This window comes from Crotalus tigris, unplaced genomic scaffold (genome assembly GCF_016545835.1).
Source record: "Crotalus tigris isolate CLP2741 ecotype Arizona unplaced genomic scaffold, ASM1654583v1 scf7180000019599.1365583, whole genome shotgun sequence".
NCBI classification, from domain to species: domain Eukaryota; kingdom Metazoa; phylum Chordata; class Lepidosauria; order Squamata; family Viperidae; genus Crotalus; species Crotalus tigris.
Window position 1 is genome coordinate 1 of NW_024097615.1, and position 19005 is coordinate 19005.

At 42.0% G+C, this 19005-nt stretch overlaps 1 protein-coding gene across 1 annotated transcript in view; it reads right to left on the reverse strand.

Moving 5' to 3' along the window:
- Positions 1-7885: 7885 nt before the first annotated feature.
- LHFPL3 (LHFPL tetraspan subfamily member 3) overlaps positions 7886-19005 on the reverse strand; it is a 103019-nt gene continuing 91899 nt past the window's right edge. Inside the window, exon 3 of the mRNA XM_039363819.1 lies at positions 7886-7929. Within this exon, the coding sequence (XP_039219753.1) occupies positions 7913-7929 (17 nt within the window). The 3' untranslated portion in view covers positions 7886-7912. The remainder of the gene's footprint in view (positions 7930-19005) is intronic.

The window sequence follows — 19005 nt, forward strand, 5'->3', positions numbered from 1 at the left end:
TGTAGAGTAGAGTAGAATAGAAATACAGAACAGAAATACAGAATAGAATAGAGTAGAAATACAGAACAGAAATACAGAACAGAATAGAGTAGAATAGAATAGTAGAGTAGAGTAGAATAGAATAGAAATACAGAATAGAATAGAGTAGAGTAGAATAGAGTGTAGAGTAGAGTAGAATAGAAATACAGAACAGAACAGAATGGAATGGAATGGAATAGAATTGGACAAACAAGGAATTTGTTTCCGATGCATAAGCTCTCAGTGTGCACACATGCAACAACACACTCATAGGTCATAAATCATGGTTACAACGAACATGAATTTGGGCAAACTGTGGGAGACACTGGTCCATGGAGTCACAAAGAGTTGGACATGACTTAGCGACTGAACAACAACACCAGTGAGGTGTGGGAGGTTTCCTTTGCCTTCATGCATCATCTTCATTATCATTGTAGTAGCAGTAGTAATAAAAAAAGTTAAAGGGACCTTGGAGGTCATCTAGTCCAACCACCTGCTCAGGCAGGAAACCCTACACAATTTCAGACAAATGGCTGTCCAGTCTCTTCTTAAAAACTTCCAGTGTTGGAGCATTCACCCCTTCTGGAGGCAGGTTGTCCCACTGGTTAATTGTTCTAACTGTCAGGAAGTTTCTCCTTAGTTCTAGGTTGCTTCTCTCCTTGACTAGTTTCCATCTGTTGCTTCTTGTCCTGCCTTCAGGCACCTTGGAGAACAGCTTGACTCCCTCTTCTTTGTAGGAGCCCCCCAGATACTGGAAGACTGCTATCAATATCAATTCCTACATTCAGGATTCATCCACTGAATTCTGGGAATTTCCCCCCCCCCACGGTCCCAAATTTTCAACAGGGAAATGAATGACCTTAAAAAAATACTCCTACGTTTCCGGATACGAAAGATGCAGTAAGAGCTGCATGTTGTTTTTTGACACATCCTCCAGAAATACTCTTTGCCATATATGTGGACACTTTTAATATCACAGTTACATTTCACATTTTTATTTCGGGAACATCTCCCACCCGTCTAACATTTTAAAGAAATATCAGAGCTCGCTTATTAATTAGAAACCATTTAAGAGGCTGCTGTTTCCAGTCGGTGCAATTCCTGGAATGTTTGGATCGAAGACAAACTATTGTCAGGGGAAGAGAGAGTTGGGTTGCATAAAACTTCTTTGATCTTGCAACTTTTGTTTAATAGCTGGGAGGTCTTTCCTCCCCCCCCCCAGGCAGAAATGTTTGAAGGGAAATATATATATATATATATATATATATATATATATATATATATATATATATATATATATATTGATGATTAAAAAGGTACTTTTCTTAGTTAGCTAAGATCTCAGGCTAAGATGATGTTAGTTAATTAAAATCCTTTTGAAGAACTTTCCTACTGATAGAAACTCAACTACCTGATCACATTGGAGGTCTTCTGTCAGGCCCCCAGAATCAGAATTACAGTAATTTTCAGCTCAGAAAATTGATTGCTCAAGCCTATACACAAGAATCAACTAATGGTCGGTGATAAACTGGCGCTAGATAAAAATTCACCTCGGGAAGTCCCAAAGATGCTTTTTGAAGACTTTCTTTGATTTTTCCTTGCTTCTCATCCGAGAATAAAATAGAATAGAATAACAGATCTGGAAGGGACCTTGTAGGTCATCTAGTCCAGGGCTTTTCAACCAGTGGTACGGGTACCACCTGTGGTCCATTGGCACCTGGCAGGTGGTACGCGAGCATCCTAGAAAAGTGGTAGCAGGGGAGGGGAATGAGCTGAACCGGTGGCAGCACCGCACAAGCCTAAGCGAGAGATTGGCTGGAGCTGCAGGGCCGTCAGGGCTCAGCGGAAGCCTCAGGATCAGTGCTTCTTTGGGACTGTCAGGGCTCAGCGGAAGCGCCAGGATCAGTGCCGCTTTCCAGCTGATCGGCACTTCTTTGGGACTGTCAGGGCTCAGTGGAAGTGCCAGGATCAGCGTCAGGCTCCAGCTGGAGCTGGGCGCTGATCCTGGTGCTTCTGCTGAGCCCAGAAGAAGCGCCGATCAGCTAGAATGTTGCAGCATCTCCAGGGTCATTCAGATGCTTGGCAACTGATTCATATTTATGACAGTCACAGTGTCCCAGGGTCATGTGAAGTGACCAAAACCTGCTGCAACCACCCAGCAGACGGGGGGAATAAAAACCAAACCCCCCCCACCCCACCCCCGCTGCCAATCCTCAACAGAAATGCTCACAACAATGAAAACCTCGGACAGGAGGAAGAGCGCCGCTTGGTGGGCAGGCAGGTGTCTTGCTCGGCTGTGGCTTGGGGGGCACTTTTTTCAGTGCCATTGTAACTTCAAACAGTCACTAAGTGACCCCACCCCCGCTGCCAATCCTCAACAGAAATGCTCACAACAATGAAAACCTCGGACAGGAGGAAGAGCGCCGCTTGGTGGGCAGGCAGGTGTCTTGCTCGGCTGTGGCTTGGGGGGCACTTTTTTCAGTGCCATTGTAACTTCAAACAGTCACTAAGTGAACTGTTGTAAGTCGAGGCAGAGATAGGCAATCTTGGCTCTTTTATAACTGGTGGACTTCAACTCCCAGAATTCCTGAGCCAGCCTTGCTGAGGGGAAAGCGAGAGGTTTCCAAGCTGAGCCATGCTGGCTCAGGAATTCTGGGAGTTGAAGTCCACCAGTTATAAAAGAGCCAAGGTTGCCTACCCCTGGGCTAGAGCGACTATTCCATGAATTTTGTCGCGTCATATTAAATTCGAACCTATTCACTGTATTACATTCAGTTCATAGTATTTTGCATGTTCCGATAGATATTATACTGGCTCTGGAAAAAAACACTGGAGACACAAGAATTGGAAGTTCTCTAGATCAGAGGTCCCCAACCCCCGGTCTGTGGATCGGTACCGGGCCACGGCATGCCAGCAACCGATCCGTACAAACAAGCAAAGCCCCATCCGCCGGATGCAGGCAGCACACAAAACCACGCCCCCCTCCGGTCTGCAGAAAAACCTTTCTCCACAGAACTGGTCCCTGGTGCCCCAAAAGTTGGGGACCTCTGATCTAGATTATTTTCTAGGACCTTTCATTGATTGATTGGACAGCCATTTGTCTGGAATTAAATGACAGGACAGTGGTGGCGAACCTATGGCACGCGTGCCAGAGGCGGCACTCGGAGCCCTCTCTGTGGGCACACGTGCCGTTGCCCCAGCCTCGCCTCCCCCCGCGACCCCCTCCTCACCAGCAGCCCCCCTGGAGGAGAGTCACCCCCGAGCGTGGCCCACACGGAGCAGTGCAGCCAAGGACATGGCAGCCAGGCAGCGTAGACAAGACTCTGCTCTCACACCCCATCCCGCACAGTTGATGCTGCGGGGTGTGGGCAGAGAGCGTGGTTGCCATGGCGCTGCTGGGCTGCTGTGGCGATCTGCGGCGGGCCCTGGAGGCAGTGAGTGACCCTGCAGGCAGGCGGGGTGGGGGCGGAGCAGGGGCAGGGGCGGGGCAGGGGGTGGAGCAGGGGTGGGGCCAATTTTTGGGCACTCAGTCTCTAAAAGGTTTGCCATCACTGTGATAGGGTCTCCTGCTTGAGCCGGGGGATGGACTAGCAGACCTCCAAAGGCCCCTCCCAAGCTTGTTACTCTTTGGGCAAAGCAAAGCAGATGGATGAAGTGATCCATCCTCAAAGCCGTTTCCACCCCACAAAGCTCATTTATATACAAAGACAAATCACTGTAATCCTCAATAAGACAATAATTATAGGCTGCGGCCTCATTAGTCTCTAGAAGCTTGTCCAAAGTCCTTCGCAGGGTTATCTGGAGTCATTTCCGGGGGCTTGGCAACCCTTTATTTGTGATTAATTGCATGCTGTTCCTAAACTCAACCAGGAAGCGTATATTTCAGTGGAAAAGGGGGGTATAAAAAGCTGACAGTGTGTATGGACATACAGGATGCTGGTTCCTTTGGATCGAAAGCCTTTGACTCTCCTGAAAGTATCAAAGCAAAAAAACAAAAACCCCTATAAAATCAGAATATTTGAACACAGATAGCCCTCAACAACTATGTGTTCACTGAATCATTCGAAGTTAAAACAGCGCTGAAAAAAAGTGAATTATGACCGTTTTTCACAATGAACGACCGTTGCAGCATTCCCAAAATTCAGACGTTTGGCAACTGGCTCCTATTTATGACGGCCGCAGTGCCCTGGGGTCGGGGATCCCCTTTTGCGACCTTCCTGACGGGCAAAGTCAACGGGGAAGCTTAACCATAAGTTAACAACTACACGATTCTCTTAACAGCCGTGGCATGGAAGGTCGTAAAACGGGGCAAAACTGGCTTAACAACTCTTTGCTTAGCAGTGGCCATTTTGGGCTTAGATGTGGTTATAAGACGAGGACGACCTTATTGTCCACTCAGGATCTCCGACGTATCTCAAATTAGGAAAGTTGCTTCTAAACTTGTATATATGTCCCAAATAACATAGTTTTCACATATCCGGCTAAGCCAGAATGTGGTTTTTCTTGTCACCGCATTTCACAAACCACGGTTTACGATACTGTGCCAACCTTTGGGGCCATTTTGAATTTGAAGCCTCGCCCGGCTGGTCTGAAACCCCTTATTTTGAGTGCAGAACAGCCACAACGAACGTGAAACTAGCTATTTTTAACGCTCACACTTACGACCGTTGCAGGGTCACGTGATCAAAATTCAGACGCTTGGCGACTGGTTCATATTTATGACGGTCGCAGTGTCGTGTGATCCCCTTTTGCGACCTTCTGACAAGCCAAACCAAAGGGGAGCCAGATTCACTTAACAACCGGGTTATTAACAACTGCAGTGATTCCCTTAACCCAGGGGTCTTCAAACTTGGCTCTTTTATGACTGGTGGACTTCAACTCCCAGAATTCCTGAGCCAGCATGGCTCAGCTTGGAAACCTCTCCCTTTCCCCTCAGCGTGGCTAGCTCAGGAATTCTGGGAGTTGAAGTCCACCAGTCATAAAAGAGCCAAGTTTGCCTACCTCTGGCCTAGGCCTAGGCCGCTTTCTGACTCATGGACTTCAACTCCCAGAATTCCTGAGCCAGCATGGCTCAGCTTGGAAACCTCTCCCTTTCCCCTCAGTGTGGCTGGCTCAGGAATTCTGGGAGTTGAAGTCCACGAATCATAAAAGAGCCAAGGTTGCCTACCCCTGCCCTATATCAGGGGTCCTCAACCTTGGCAACTTTTCAGACTTGCGGACTTCAACTCCCAGAATTCCTCAGCCAGCATGGGGGAACTATGGCCCTTCATGACTCGTGGACTTCAACTCCCAGAATTCCTCAGCCAGCATGGTTCAGCTTGGAAACCTCTCCCTTTCCCCTCAGCGTGGATGGCTCAGGAATTCTGGGAGTTGAAGTCCACGAGTCATAAAAGAGCCAACGTTGCCTACCCCTGCTTTAACCACTGTGGCAAGGAACGTTGTAAAATGGAGCAAAATTCACTGAGCTGTCTTGCTTAGCGAGTTCAGCTATGGTCGTAAACTGAGGTCTGCTGGAAACAGTCGGAATATTCAGATTCAATCTAGATTTTACAAAGGGCGTCCCATCCAGTCCCATTCGATTGTTGGCTGAATTTATTTTCGGGTGAATAAAATGTTGATTTTTTTCCCCACGGTGTCCTTCTTGCCTTCCTCCTTTTATTGGGGTGATGCGGATTGAATCAAATGAATAAATAACAGATTATAGTGTGGGGGCAGACATTAATAACAGTTTTATTAGACTGTTCCTCTTTTGTGGCTCCAGGGAACTGCAAATTACATCTCTAGATAATGTCTTACTGCTCCAGCTGCTGCGTCCCCTAAATTCTGACTAACATCCCCCAGGTGTGCCATTTCTTTGTAAGGGGGGGGGGTGTAAACCCTTCAAACATGCGGTTCCTTAATTACAGCCCGGAGCAATATAATCCAGGGAAAACTTTGCCACTGGGGCATCAATCGAACATTGCATGTGTGATTAGGAAAAGATCCGCTTTTTTTTAAAAAAAAGGGGGAGCCATAGGTGAATCAATCCCCAATCTCCGTGATTTTTATAGCAAAAGAAGGGGAATAGATTAAATTCCTCTTTGTGTTGCTCCAATAATCAGAATCTTTTTTTTTCCTAAGTAATTTAGTCCTGGGGAAGCTTTTTTACTCCCCCCCCTTTTTTAAAAAAAATCAGACCATTTTGTTTTACTGTTAACAGTTTAGGTTCTTTTCTTTAAAAAAAAAACTGTATGTACGTCGTCCTCAACTTACAACCATTCAAAGTTATAACGGCAGTGAAAAAAAGGGATTTACGACCGTTTTTCACACTTAGGACTGTTTCAGGTCACCCTACGGTCACGTGATCAAAAGTTAGACGCTTGGCAACTGACTCCTATTTATCACGGTCGCCGTGTCCCCGGGGTCCTGTGATTCTCCTTTTGTGAACTTCTGACCAGCCGAGTCAACGGGGGGGGGGGAGCATTGAGGATTTAACACCCTGCAGCGATTCAGGTAACAACTGCGTCAAGAAAGGTCATTAAAATGGGGCAAAACTCACTTAACGGATCTTTGAAGGAGAATTTGGACAAGGATTTGTTTGAAATGGTACGGGGCGTCCTGGCTGAGCAAGGGGTTGGACTAGATGACCTCGAAGGTCCCTCCCAACTTGGTTATACTGTTACTGTTATGTGATGGATAATCCGTTTTCTAAATTAATGAAAGAAAGAAAGAAAGAAAGAATGAATGAAAGAATAAAAGAATGAATGAAAGAACAAAAGAATGAATAAAAGAAAGGAAAAAAAGAAAGAAAGGAAGAGAATGAAAGAAAGAATGAATGAAAGAATGAAAGAGAAGAATGAGAAGGAAAGAAAAAGAAAGAATGAAAGAAAAAGAAAGAATTAAAGTAAGTAAGTAAGAAAGAATGAATGAAAGAATGAAAGTATGAAAGAATGAAAGAAAGAAAAAAGAAAGAAACAAAGAATGAATGAAAGAAGAAAGAATGAAGGAAGAAAGAAGAAAGAAAGAAGAAAAGAAAGAAAGAAGAATGAAAGGAAGACAGAATGAAAGAAAGAATTAAAAAATAAAGAAAGAAAGAATAAAAGAAAGAAAGAAGAAAGAATGAAAGGAAGACAGAATGAAAGAAAGAATCAAAGAAAAAGAAGAATGAAAGAATGAATGAATGAAAGAATAAAAGAATGAATGAAAGAACAAAAGTATGAATGAAAGAAAGAAAGAAAAAAAGAATGAAAGAAAAAGAAAGAATTAAAGTAAGTAAGAAAGAATGAATGAAAGAATGAAAGTATGAAAGAATGAAAGAAAGAAAGAAAAAAGAAAGAAAGAAACAAAGAATGAATGAAAGAAGAAAGAATGAAGGAAGGAAGAAAGGAAGGAAGAAAGAAAGAAGAAAGAAGAAAAGAAAGAAAGAAGAAAAGAAAGAAAGAAGAAAAGAAAGAAAGAATGAAAGGAAGACAGAATGAAAGAAAGAATTAAAAAATAAAGAAAAAAAGAATAAAAGAAAGAAGGAAGAAAGAATGAAAGGAAGACAGAATGAAAGAAAGTATGAAAGAAAAGAAAAGAAAAGAAAGAAAGAAAGAAAGAAAGAAAGAAAGAAAGAAAGAAAGAAAGAAAGAAAGGGCTAGACAGGAAAACAAAAAAGTAAGCCACATATGCTATGCTAAGGCGAGGGTTTCAGAGCACTTTAACAAACACACAAACGGACAACTTTGCCCTTTTTTAATACGAACTTGGGGAAACGAACCGCACAAGGTGTCAGGCATGCTGCTCAGGTCACAAAACCACAGCGGAAGCCATGCAAAGCTTTTGGGGGGGGGGCAGAAGCACACAGAGACGCCACCACACAACCCAGCAACTCATGCTGAACACTTACATTTTTAGTTTCACACTCCCCTCTGCCTTAAGCATTTCCATCTTCTGCGCAGGAGAGGGAAAAAAGCAAAACAAAACAGAAAGGAGAGCTTAAAAAGGGCCACTCCCCCCCCACCGTGCACAGGCCTGACAATTCATTGTCCAGCACGTTACCAATTGGTACACAGGTAGTCCTTGACTTACGACGGTTTGTTTAGCGACCGTTCAAAATTGCAGTGGCACTTTAAAAAAAGCGCGACTTTTACGACTTGCGACTGTTGCAGCATCCCCACGGGTTACGCGTCAAAATTCAGAGGCTCCTATTTATGACGGTTGCGGTCTCCTGGGGTCACCTGATCCGCTTTTGCGACCGTTGAATAAGCCAAAGGGGGAAGCCAGGCTCACTTAACAACCGTTAGTAACTGCAGCGATTCACTTGACAACTGAGGCGAGAAAGGTCTTAAGAATGAGGCCAAATTCACCACGGATGTCTCACTTAGCAACATGAAGCTTGCTCAGTTCTGTCGTAAGACGAGGAATACCTGTATGTTGCCAATTGGTATAGAAGTCGTCCCTGACTTACAACACTTCGTTCAGTCAGTCTTCACAGTTATGACGACACTGAAAACAGCCACTTGGGACCCGTTTTCACACGGACCGACATCCCCGTGGTCACATGATCAAAATTCAGACACTTGGCAACCGACTCGTACTTATGACGGTCGCAGCAACCTCCTGACAAGCAAAATCAATGGGGGGGAAGCCAGATTCACTTAAGAACCGAGTTACTAACTTAACAATTGCAGTGATTCGCTTAACAACGGTGGCCAGAAAGGTCCTTAAAAGGGTCAAAACTCATTTAACAACGGTCTGGCTTAGTCGCAGACATTTTGAGCTCAGTTTGTCGTCGTGATTTGAGGACCAGCTGTATTAGCTTGGTTAGACTCCACGCATTATGCAAGTCATAAAACCTTTAAGGCAGGGGTCTTCAAACTTGGCACGCTGGTATCCCACCTCTTTTCTGTACCCAAATCTTTAAAAACTTATCCTGTCAATCCTGATCAGAATCACCAAAGAAAACGACATACTTATTTTAACCTTGATCAGATAAACCAACTTTATATTCCTTCCTTTTATTTTTAATCATCTTGAACTTTAATCCCTTCAAACGATCTCCTAAAATTTTTCTTTTCATGTTTTCGTTGTCTCTTTTCACAAAATGACAAAAAAATTAAGACTCTTTTATAAATCCAACACAGGAAGATTACCCAGGTCGTTCTCTTGGTTTTCATTATTATTTTTTGGTATGTCCAGCGTAGTATATTTTAAAATAAACTTTGAGCCCTCTCTGATAAAACTTGTTTTTCTCTCATTTGTTGTTGTTGTTAATTGCGAAGTCGTGTCCGACCCATCGCGACCCCATGGACCATGTTCCTCCAGGTCTTCTACCATCTTCTGGATCCATTTTAGTTCACACCTATTGCTTCAGTGACTCCATCCAGCCAGCTCATTCTCTGTCATCCCCTTCTTCTATTGCCCTCCATCTTTCCCAGCATTAGGCCCTTCTCCAGTGAGTCCTTCCTTCTCATTAGGTGGCCAAAGTATTTGAGTTTCAACTTCAGGATCTGGCCTTCTAAAGAGCAGTCGGGGTTGATCTCTTCTAGGACTGACCGGTTTGAACGCCTTGCAGTCCAAGGGACTCGCAGGAGTCTTCTCCAGTACCATAGTTCAAAGGCCTCAATTCTTTGGCGCTCAGCCTTTCTTATGGACCAACTTTCACAGCCATACATTGCAACTGGGAAAACCATGGCCTGGACTATACGCACTTTTGTTGGCAGGGTGATGTCTCTGCTTTTTAGTATGCTGTCTAGATTTGCCATGGCTTTCCTCCCCAGGAGCAAGCGTCTTCTAATTTCTTGGCTGCAGTCCCCATCTGAGGTGATCTTGGAGCCCAGAAAAATAAAATCTGTCACTACTTCCATTTCTTCCCCATCTATTTGCCAGGAATTGAGAGGGCCAGATGCCATGATTTTGGTTTTCTTAATGTTGAGTTTCAAGCCAACTTTTGCACTCTCCTTCTTCACTCGCATCAAGAGGCTCTTTAGTTCCTCTACACTTTCTGCCATTAGAGTGGTATCATCTGCATATCTTAGGTTGTTGATTTTTCTCCCGGCAATCTTAACTCCAACTTTTGATTCATCTAGCCCTGCCTTTCTCATGATGTGCTCTAAACCCTCTAAACAAATATAGAGGCAAACACTCTTAAAAACGTCTGAGTTCATTGTTCAAAAATATCATTCAATATGTTCGACGTTTTGAAAAAAATTTCCATTCTGTATTAGTAAGTCAAATATAAGGGTTCTCTGCCTTTAATTGTAACTTCTGGTTCCTTCCATTTCCCTTTAGCGTCTAATCTTCAAAGTCCCATCCTGTGATCATTTTTTTATGCATTCAAAGCAAAAGCATTTTCCTGTGGGAAGGATTATTATAATTAATTCCAAAACCTTTTTTTTTTCAAATTTATCTGGATCCTTCGTCTGCTTGTTACTTTTCTAAAATCAAAGTTTTAATCACCTCTTTGCTGTTTCTTTAAAAAAAAAAAGTCCTTAAATTTGTATTTAAAACTTGCTTCGCTAATGATTGGGGAAAACTCACCCGATGCTATAAAACTTGTTAATTCAAAGATTTCTAATAGCTGAAAAGCAGATAACAAGCAATTATTAAAAGTGATTAGTGAAGGAAATAGAGCCCTACATTTATCGGAAACCACAATTTTGCAGTTTTGTCACAAGGAGTAACTGTACGGAGCACTAGTGGGTAATGTCCGGTTCTGTCTTTTTCCAGAAAGAAATTACAAAGAGCCCATCTGCTTTTCTAGTTCTTCATTTCCTCTGCATTGGTCAGCTCCGCTAAAAGTTCAGTTTTCAAGTTGCCATCTTTTCCCCTGGATGTTCTGGATCTTTCCAGTGACTTAAAGACCAATCTTGCTTCGTTTTCTGCTGGAAATTGGTTTGTTTTTCTGCTGTCAAATTTCAGCAGGGCTGAAATTGCTGAAACTGTCGGGGGTCACAAAACACAAGCGTCGAGGCGGCATTAAACCGCAGCTGGAATAATCACGAAAAGAAGCTGGGCAAAGGATTCACCTCACAGAATTTTCCAATTACACAGAAATGGCTTGGCTACATATATGCCATGTTGCATTCTCTCCTACCTGCAGAAAGGATTCTTGTGACTTGACACATTACTTGATTGCTACTAAAACTGTGGGAAGTACACAGAAATAGTTTGTAGGAGTTTACCTTGAAATTGTCCCCTGCCCTGCAGGATGGGATCATCAACTCCCCATCAATGAGACCATTGTATAGTAACAACTATAGAATAGAATAGAATAGAATAGAATAGAATAGAATAGAATAGAATAGAATAGAATAGAATAGAATAGAAATACAGAAGAGAAGAGAAATACAGAAGAGAATTGAATAGAAATACAGAATGGAATAGAGTCGAATATAGACTAGACTAGAATAGACTAGACTAGACTAGACTAGAATAGAATAGAATAGATGTTGAGACTCTAGAAAGAGTACAGAGAAGAGCAACAAAGATGATTAGGGGACTGGAGGTTAAACCATATAAGGAATGGTTGCTGGAATTGGGTATGTCTAGTTTAATGAAGAGAAGGACGAGGGGGGGACATGATAGCAGTCTTCCAGTATCTCAGTTTTGAGGCTGACCGACTCTAACTGATGGCCTGCTCACAATATATCTGTCTGGTTGTCTCTGGAGATTCCCAGTCGATCCAGGTCCTGGTTGTCCCAAAGCTGCTTTTTCAAGAGGCCACTGGACTTTCTTGTTTTTCTTGGAAGACGTTTTGCTTCTCATCCAAGAAGCTTCTTCAGTTCGGACTGGATGGTGGGGAATGGAAGGATTTATATGCCCCAAAGAAGAGGGAGTCAAGCTATTCTCCAAAGCACCTGAAGGCAGGACAAGAAGCAACGGATGGAAACTAATCAAGGAGAGAAGCAACCTAGAATTAAGGAGAAACTTCCTGACAGTGAGAACAATTAACCAGTGGAACAACCTGCTCCAGAAGTGGTGAATGCTCCAACACTGGAAGTTTTTAAGAAGAGACTGGACAGCCATTTGTCTGAAACGGTATATGGTTTCCTGCCTGAGCAGGGGGTTGGACTAGATGACCTCCAAGGTCCTTTCCAACATCATCATCATCGTTGTTGTTGTTGTTGTTATTATCATCATCATCATCATCATCATCCATCATCATCATCCTCATCTCAAGTCTATCTGCTTGTGCTCCAACTAGACTGGTGTTTTGTAACTTTGGCAACTTTGACACATATGGATTTCAATTCCCAGAATCCCTCAGCCAGCCTGACTGGTGAATTCTGGGAACTGAAGTCCGTGCATCTTAAAATTGCCAAGACTGAGAACTAAACCAACTGCCTCTTAAAGAAACCATCATCACTCATTAATGCCGTTATTCAGCAACTTTTTCATTTTTATACTGTATTTTACTTTTCTGCTGGCATAAACACCCTGCTCTTCACTCATAGAACATACGATATTTCATATATGAGTTGGCAATATTACGATCCACTTGTTCGGACCTCATTTGGGCAGCCGGTGAAATTAAATTAAAATGAGTTCTCCCTGATTTATCGTGAAAGTTGTTCGTGCTGGGTTTTGTTTTTTTGTTTTTTTTTCTTTCTAAACCAGTGGTTCTCAACCTTTTTAATGCCGCGACCCCCAACCAGTTGTATGTCGAGGACTACTCAACCGGTCGTAAGTCGAGGACTACTCAACTGGTGCAGCACCGTTTGCAGAATGGGACTTTTGGCGGGCTCAGCAGGGCAGAGACAGCCTGGACAATTCCTATTGGCTTTTGAAAGCCAATAGAATTAGACTCTATTCAAGAGTAGAATAAAAGGGAGTAGCACAGCTAAGGAAAAGGGGGAAAAAATTGGTGGACTGCGTTGTTTGGCGACCCCCGTGAAATGGTCGTTCGACCCCAAATGGGGTCCCGACCCACAGGTTGAGAACCACTGTTCTAAACCAAAGACGTGGATTTAATTTCACTTTAACCGGAAGGAAATTTGGTGGAGATTAAAATGGATCAAAATAAACACCCCTGGTTTTTAAGAAATCTTGCCTATCAAAGGAAGCCCAAAATAATTGTCCCCTCTTTTTTTCATGAAACTAGCAAATTATGTCATATGTTGCGTGTTTCTGTTTTAGCATTTATTCAGGAATACGGTGAATTAAAACCCAGGCACATAGACAAAAAGTAAAAAGGCAAATGTAACCCAAAAGCTTTTTGCACTTTGTGTATAATTTCTGCAGTCCTCGGGTTGCTTTTGATGTTGAAGGGATTTTAAACAAAGCAAATAGGAGCTCTATTTAAATATAAATCCCCTATCCAAAGACAACATAGAGTGATTCATTTATAATGACTCTCCTTCTTTCAGTATCTAGGGCAGCTCTTTTTCATATGAATTTAATAAGTTCTTAACTCCTAACAGATTAAGCTGGGAACCAACTTCGTGCAAACGATGTGTTTCCCTCTACCTCTAAATCTGGGAAAAATAATTCCATGTTCTAAAAATAACATATATATATATATATATATATATATATATATATATATATATATATATATATATATATATATCTCCAGTTTCATTGTTCCTGAAAGAAGAAAACTCGGAAGATGGAGACCTGAGAATGAAACAGGAAGAACTGAAGATGGAAAACGGTTGAAACCTAACTATAATCTACAGTCCTGGAGTCCTCAATGTAAAATAGAGTCAATGTGATGTTCAGTGATCTAGCACTCCTAAGATTTTAGAGCAGGGGCCTTCAAACTTGGCCCTTTTATGACTTGTGGACTTCAACTCCCAGAATTCCTCAGCCAGACCTCCAGGTCTCTTCCAGCTCCATTCCATTCCATTCCTTTCCATTCCATTCCACTCCACTCCAGTCCACTCCATTCTATTCCAGTCCAGTCTAGTCTAGTCTAGTCTAGTCTAGTCTAGTCTAGTCTAGTCTAGTCTAGTCTAGTCTATATCAGCCAGGAATTCTGGATGTTGAAGTCCATACATCGTAAAGGGGCCATAATTACTCTGAAATAAGGGATACTCTATGACTCCTGCTTATAGATCTGATGCTGCCAGCGGTTTGCACAAAAGTCCCGATCAAACCAACACTTTGCTATGTGTTAAATAACATGTTGTTGCTTAATGCACTCAGACAAAAAAGCTGTTATTATCCACTGGAAGGGTTGAATCAGGATTTCATAGCACCCAAGCTGACTGTAATGATTTTAGAAAGCCAAAAATCATAATCTAAGCCCCAACGCGTTCATATTTCTTGACTATCTTATTGTGGGATATCCCAATGTCTCAGTGATTGACAGCTATGAGAACTCTGCCAGTAAATGATCCTGCTTAAGCACTGTGCAACTGTTAAATTGTTGGGCTGGTTTAAAAATCCTGAGAAAAACCTGTGTGGTTTTCGGATGTAGGCTTAAAAGTCGATTTTCCTGGCCTATCGACACCAACAGCTGCATATAAAGGAGCCCGTGGTGGCGCCGTGGTTAGAATACAGTATTGCAGGCTAATTCTGCCCACTGCCAGCAGTTTGATCCTGACCATCTCAAGATTGACTCAGCCTTCCATCTTTCCGAGGTCGGTAAAATGAGGACCGGGATTGTTGGGGGAAAGAGGCTGACTCTGTAAATCACTTAGAGAGGGCTATAAAGCACTGTGAAGCGGTATATAAGTCTAAGTGCTGTTGCTATTGCTAAAGTACTGGGAGAAATTTATTTCACCAGGAAATACTGGCTACAAAATCCTGCGTAATTCCATCTTTCATCTTTGAATTGGCACACATCCAAAATAGCTCTTACATAATTCTCAGGGGGTATTGACGAAATTTCAGGTATCTGGGACATAACCTGCTTTAAAATCCCCACTAAAACGATCTGAATTAGAGGCAGCAGGCTGTCCTTTTAAACCACATAGTTTTCTAATCCATACCACGGATTTCCAATCTCTTAAACGGCTCTGATCAAATGAGATGCTTAGGCAGAAAACATGGGGATCGCTCTATGTTTCCGTTAATTGAATTTTATTTTTGTTGTTGTTACCTGCAATTTTGTTCAGCGATGGGATTGTTTATATTTTAATTTGGTTTTGCTGCTTTTAGTGACTGCTTGCTTTTCTTTTCTTTTTTTAAGAAAAAAAAATTAGATTGCTTTGCCTTTGTAATTTTATTGTGCAAAGATTTCTCCCTACTGTTGTCTTTGACATTTGGATGCTTAATTGTCTTTCAAATGCTTGTTAGGCACCTTGCTAAGTGATGCACTATGCATAAGTGTTATTTTATTGACATTCAAATGTAAGTTTGACAAGCAGAATTGCACAGGTAGCATTGGATGCACACAGTTTGAAAAAGATAAATCTAGCAAGGCTGAGTATCCCTGAGTCCTCTAGCAAAATTTAATGATAACGACCCACACATACTGCTTCTTTCATCCACGTCTCCCATTGTTGTTAGTTGCGAAGTCATGTCCGACCCATCGTGACCCCATGGACCACGTTCCTCCAGGCCTTCCTGTCCTCTACCATCTTCTGGAGTCCCTTGAAGCTCACGCCTGCTGCTTCAGGGACTCCATCCAGCCACCTCATTCTCTGTCGTCCCATTCTTCTCTTGCCCTCCATCTTTCTCAGCATCAGGCTCTTCTCCAGTGAATCCTTCCTTCTCCTTAGGTGGCCAAAGTACTTGAGTTTCAACTTCAGGATCTGGCCTTCTAAAGAGCAGTCGGGGTTGATCTCTTCTAGGACTGACCGGTTTGATCACCTTGCAGTCCTGGGGACTCGTAAGACCCCTCAAATCATTTCCTATAAGACCCCTCAAATCCAATTTGGATGGCTAACTCAGTCAAATCCATCTTTTTAGGCTGACATATACTTTCTTTTCTTTTTAATATGTTTTATTCATTTTTAACGTGCAGCTTAATATTTGGTAAGCATCGTGTTGCCTGGGTTAGTGTTTAAAAAACAATCAATAACAATTAATTTCTGTAATTCTACAGTCTATATAATAACTTTATTCAATTTCCCCTTCTTCCAATAATATTCTCTGTAGCCAACCTTAAATTCATACAGTTCTTATTTGAATAAATGACAATTCAATATAAACATTTTTCTCATGTTTCGGCAAATAATAACCACGTCAGTATAAAGCTTCTTTTCATGATCGTCTTGATTGCCTCGTCATAAATCCTGTTTACATTCTTATTTCTTGTATGAGAAAAAAAAAGTTTTAAATGCTGAAGTGTAACTAATTTTGAGAACATCTTAACCAGTAAGAACTTTTTGAATACTGTGGTCAAAACAAATGGTATCTACTTTCATACCATCTCCTTGCCCTGTGATCATGAAATTTCTCCAAATACAGGTAGTCCTTGAATTATAACCGTTAGCTTAGTGGTCCTCCAAAGTCGCAACAGCCCTGGAAAAAGTACCGGTAACTTATGACCCTTTTTCACAAAATTGCAATATGAGTTCCGGTCTGCACAGAAGGAATTACCCTTAGCAAAGCTGGAATTGACTAGGAGTCTGGTCTTCACACGTGATTTCTGAAGCATCAAATAAAGGACATCGAATGCCATTCCCTTTAAATGGGGCTCCTAGATTGCTTTTTTATTGATAGCTAAACTTCTACAGTGGCCCCCCTGCAGCTTATCTTAGGAAGATAGAAGTTCCCTAACATAAAAGAGCTTTTACGGTGGCACGGTGAAATGTATTTCCTTCAACGAATTTGATGGAAGATACAAAGAAAGAAAGAAAGAAAGAAAGAAAGAAAGAAAGAAAGAAAGAAAGAAAGAAAGAAAGAAAGAAGGAAGGAAGGAAGGAAGGAAGAAAAAGAAGGAAGGAAGGAAGGAAGGAAGGAAGGAAGGAAGAAAGAAAGAAAGAAAGAAAGAAAGAAAGAAAGAAAGAAAGAAAGAAAGAAAGAAAGAGGGATTTCTTTTTTTATAATGTCCATCTGAGTCTGGCCATATTAAGAGTAGGGCAGATGTCCATTAGCTTCACTTCCTATGGATAGAAAGAAAGAAAGAAAGAAAGGAAGGAAGAAAGGAAGAAAGGAAGAAAGAAGAAAAGAAAAAGAAAGAAAAAGAAAGAAAGAGAAAGAAAGAAAGAAAGGAAAGAAGAAAAGAAGGAAGGAAGGAAGGAAGGAAGGAAGAAGGAAGGAAGGAAAGAAAAAAGAAAGAAAGAAAGAAAGAAAGAAAGAAAGAAAAAGAGAAAGAAAGAAAGAAAGAAAGAAAGGAAAGAAGGAAGGAAGGAAGAAAGAAGGAAGGAAAGAAAAAAGAAAGAAAGAAAGAAAGAAAGAAAAAGAAAGAGAAAGAAAGAAAGAAAGAAAGAAAGAAAGAAAGAAAGAAAGAAAGAAAGAAAGGGATTTCTTTTTTTATAATGTCCATCTGAGTCTGGCCATATTAAGAGTAGGGCAGATGTCCGTTAGCTTCGCTTCCAAGATCTTTCATTTCTCTATGATTTATAAGGTCGCTTAACCATACTGATCCATTTAGAATAACAGAGTTGGAAGGGTCCTTGGAGATCTTCTAGTCCAACCCCCTGCTCGGGCAGGAAACCCTATACCATTTCAGACAATGGCTGTCCAGTCTCTTCTTAAAAACCTCCAGTGTTGGAGCATTCACAGCTTCCGGAGACAGGTTGTTCCTTTGATGTATTCGGTTCTTAGGCATTAGACGAAGACACACGATGAACAAGTAATCTCTTTATTGATCTTCTCCTTACAACCAACCACTGACCAAAAGGCATGCAGGCCTTTTATAGAGTCCTGATCCCGGACAATGTCAGCCAATAGGAAGCTGGCTGTTTTCGTGCCTTGCGCATGCGCACAAGGCTGGCGATAGCCAGTCTGGTCCTGGGCAGCTTTTGGTTTGCCCGGGACCATTTGCAACATTTCTGAGCCTGCTCACTTCTGCAGCAGGCTCAGGACACAACAGTTCCACTGGTTAATTGTTCTCACTGTCAGGAAGTTTCTCCTTAATTCTAGGTTGCTTCTCTCCTTGATTAGTTTCCATCCATGGCTTCTTGTCCTGCCTTCAGGCGCTTTGGAGAATAGCTTGACTCCCTCTTCTTTGGGGCAGCCCCTGAGATACTGGAATACTGCTATCCTGTCCCCCCTGGTCCTTCTCTTTATTAAACTAGACATACCCAATTCCAGCAACCGTTCCTTATACGTTTTAGCCTCCAGTCCCCTGATCATCTTTGTTGCTCTTCTCTGCACTCTTTAACGTCACCTTTCTGACGGTAATCCTGGTGTCACGCTTGTTGCCAAATTTTGCAGCGCACCTTGAGAAGTTAACCTCCTGTAAGAATTAAGTTGATCCAACAGAAGTCATGTTTTACAGGTCGTCCTTGAATTACGAGCACAATGGAGCCTCGGAAGTCCGTTGCTAAGACGGTTGCTGAGTAAGTTTTGTCCCATTTTTATGACCTGTCTTGCCATCGTTCTTAAGCGAATCACTGGAGTTGATTAACTTAGGAACCTGGTTGTTAAGCGAATCTGACTTCCTCCATTGACTTGGCTTGTCAGGAGGTTGCAAAAAGAGATTGGGTGACCTCGGGACACCACAAACTGTCGTTAAGTACATGCCAGTTGCAAGCGTCTGGATTTTGAACACGTGACCACCGAGACGCTGCAACAGTGGTAAAAGTGAAACACAATCCTAAGTCATTTTTTTCCCCAGTCCTTAAACAAATGTTTGTAGGTCAAGGGCTGCCTGTATTGTATTCCTGTCAATGTCTAATCTCCCAGGCATTTTATTTTAACCAACTCTAGTTATTGCCTATTTGCAGGGAGTATTTTACAACTTGCATTTTTTTTTATCCTATGTGTTGAGGATATTGCCGTTGTTTTTTTATTCTTTTAACAGAATATTTTATATGCTGCTTTTACGATAGCGTGTAATTATTGTTTTGCACATTCATGTTAATAGATTGCCATATAAAGTTTTAATATAAATCAAGCTTCTCAGCAGTGAATAGCTGTACTATGGAATAGCCTGCTGCTGGAAAACCATGTGTGTTCTCACATTTA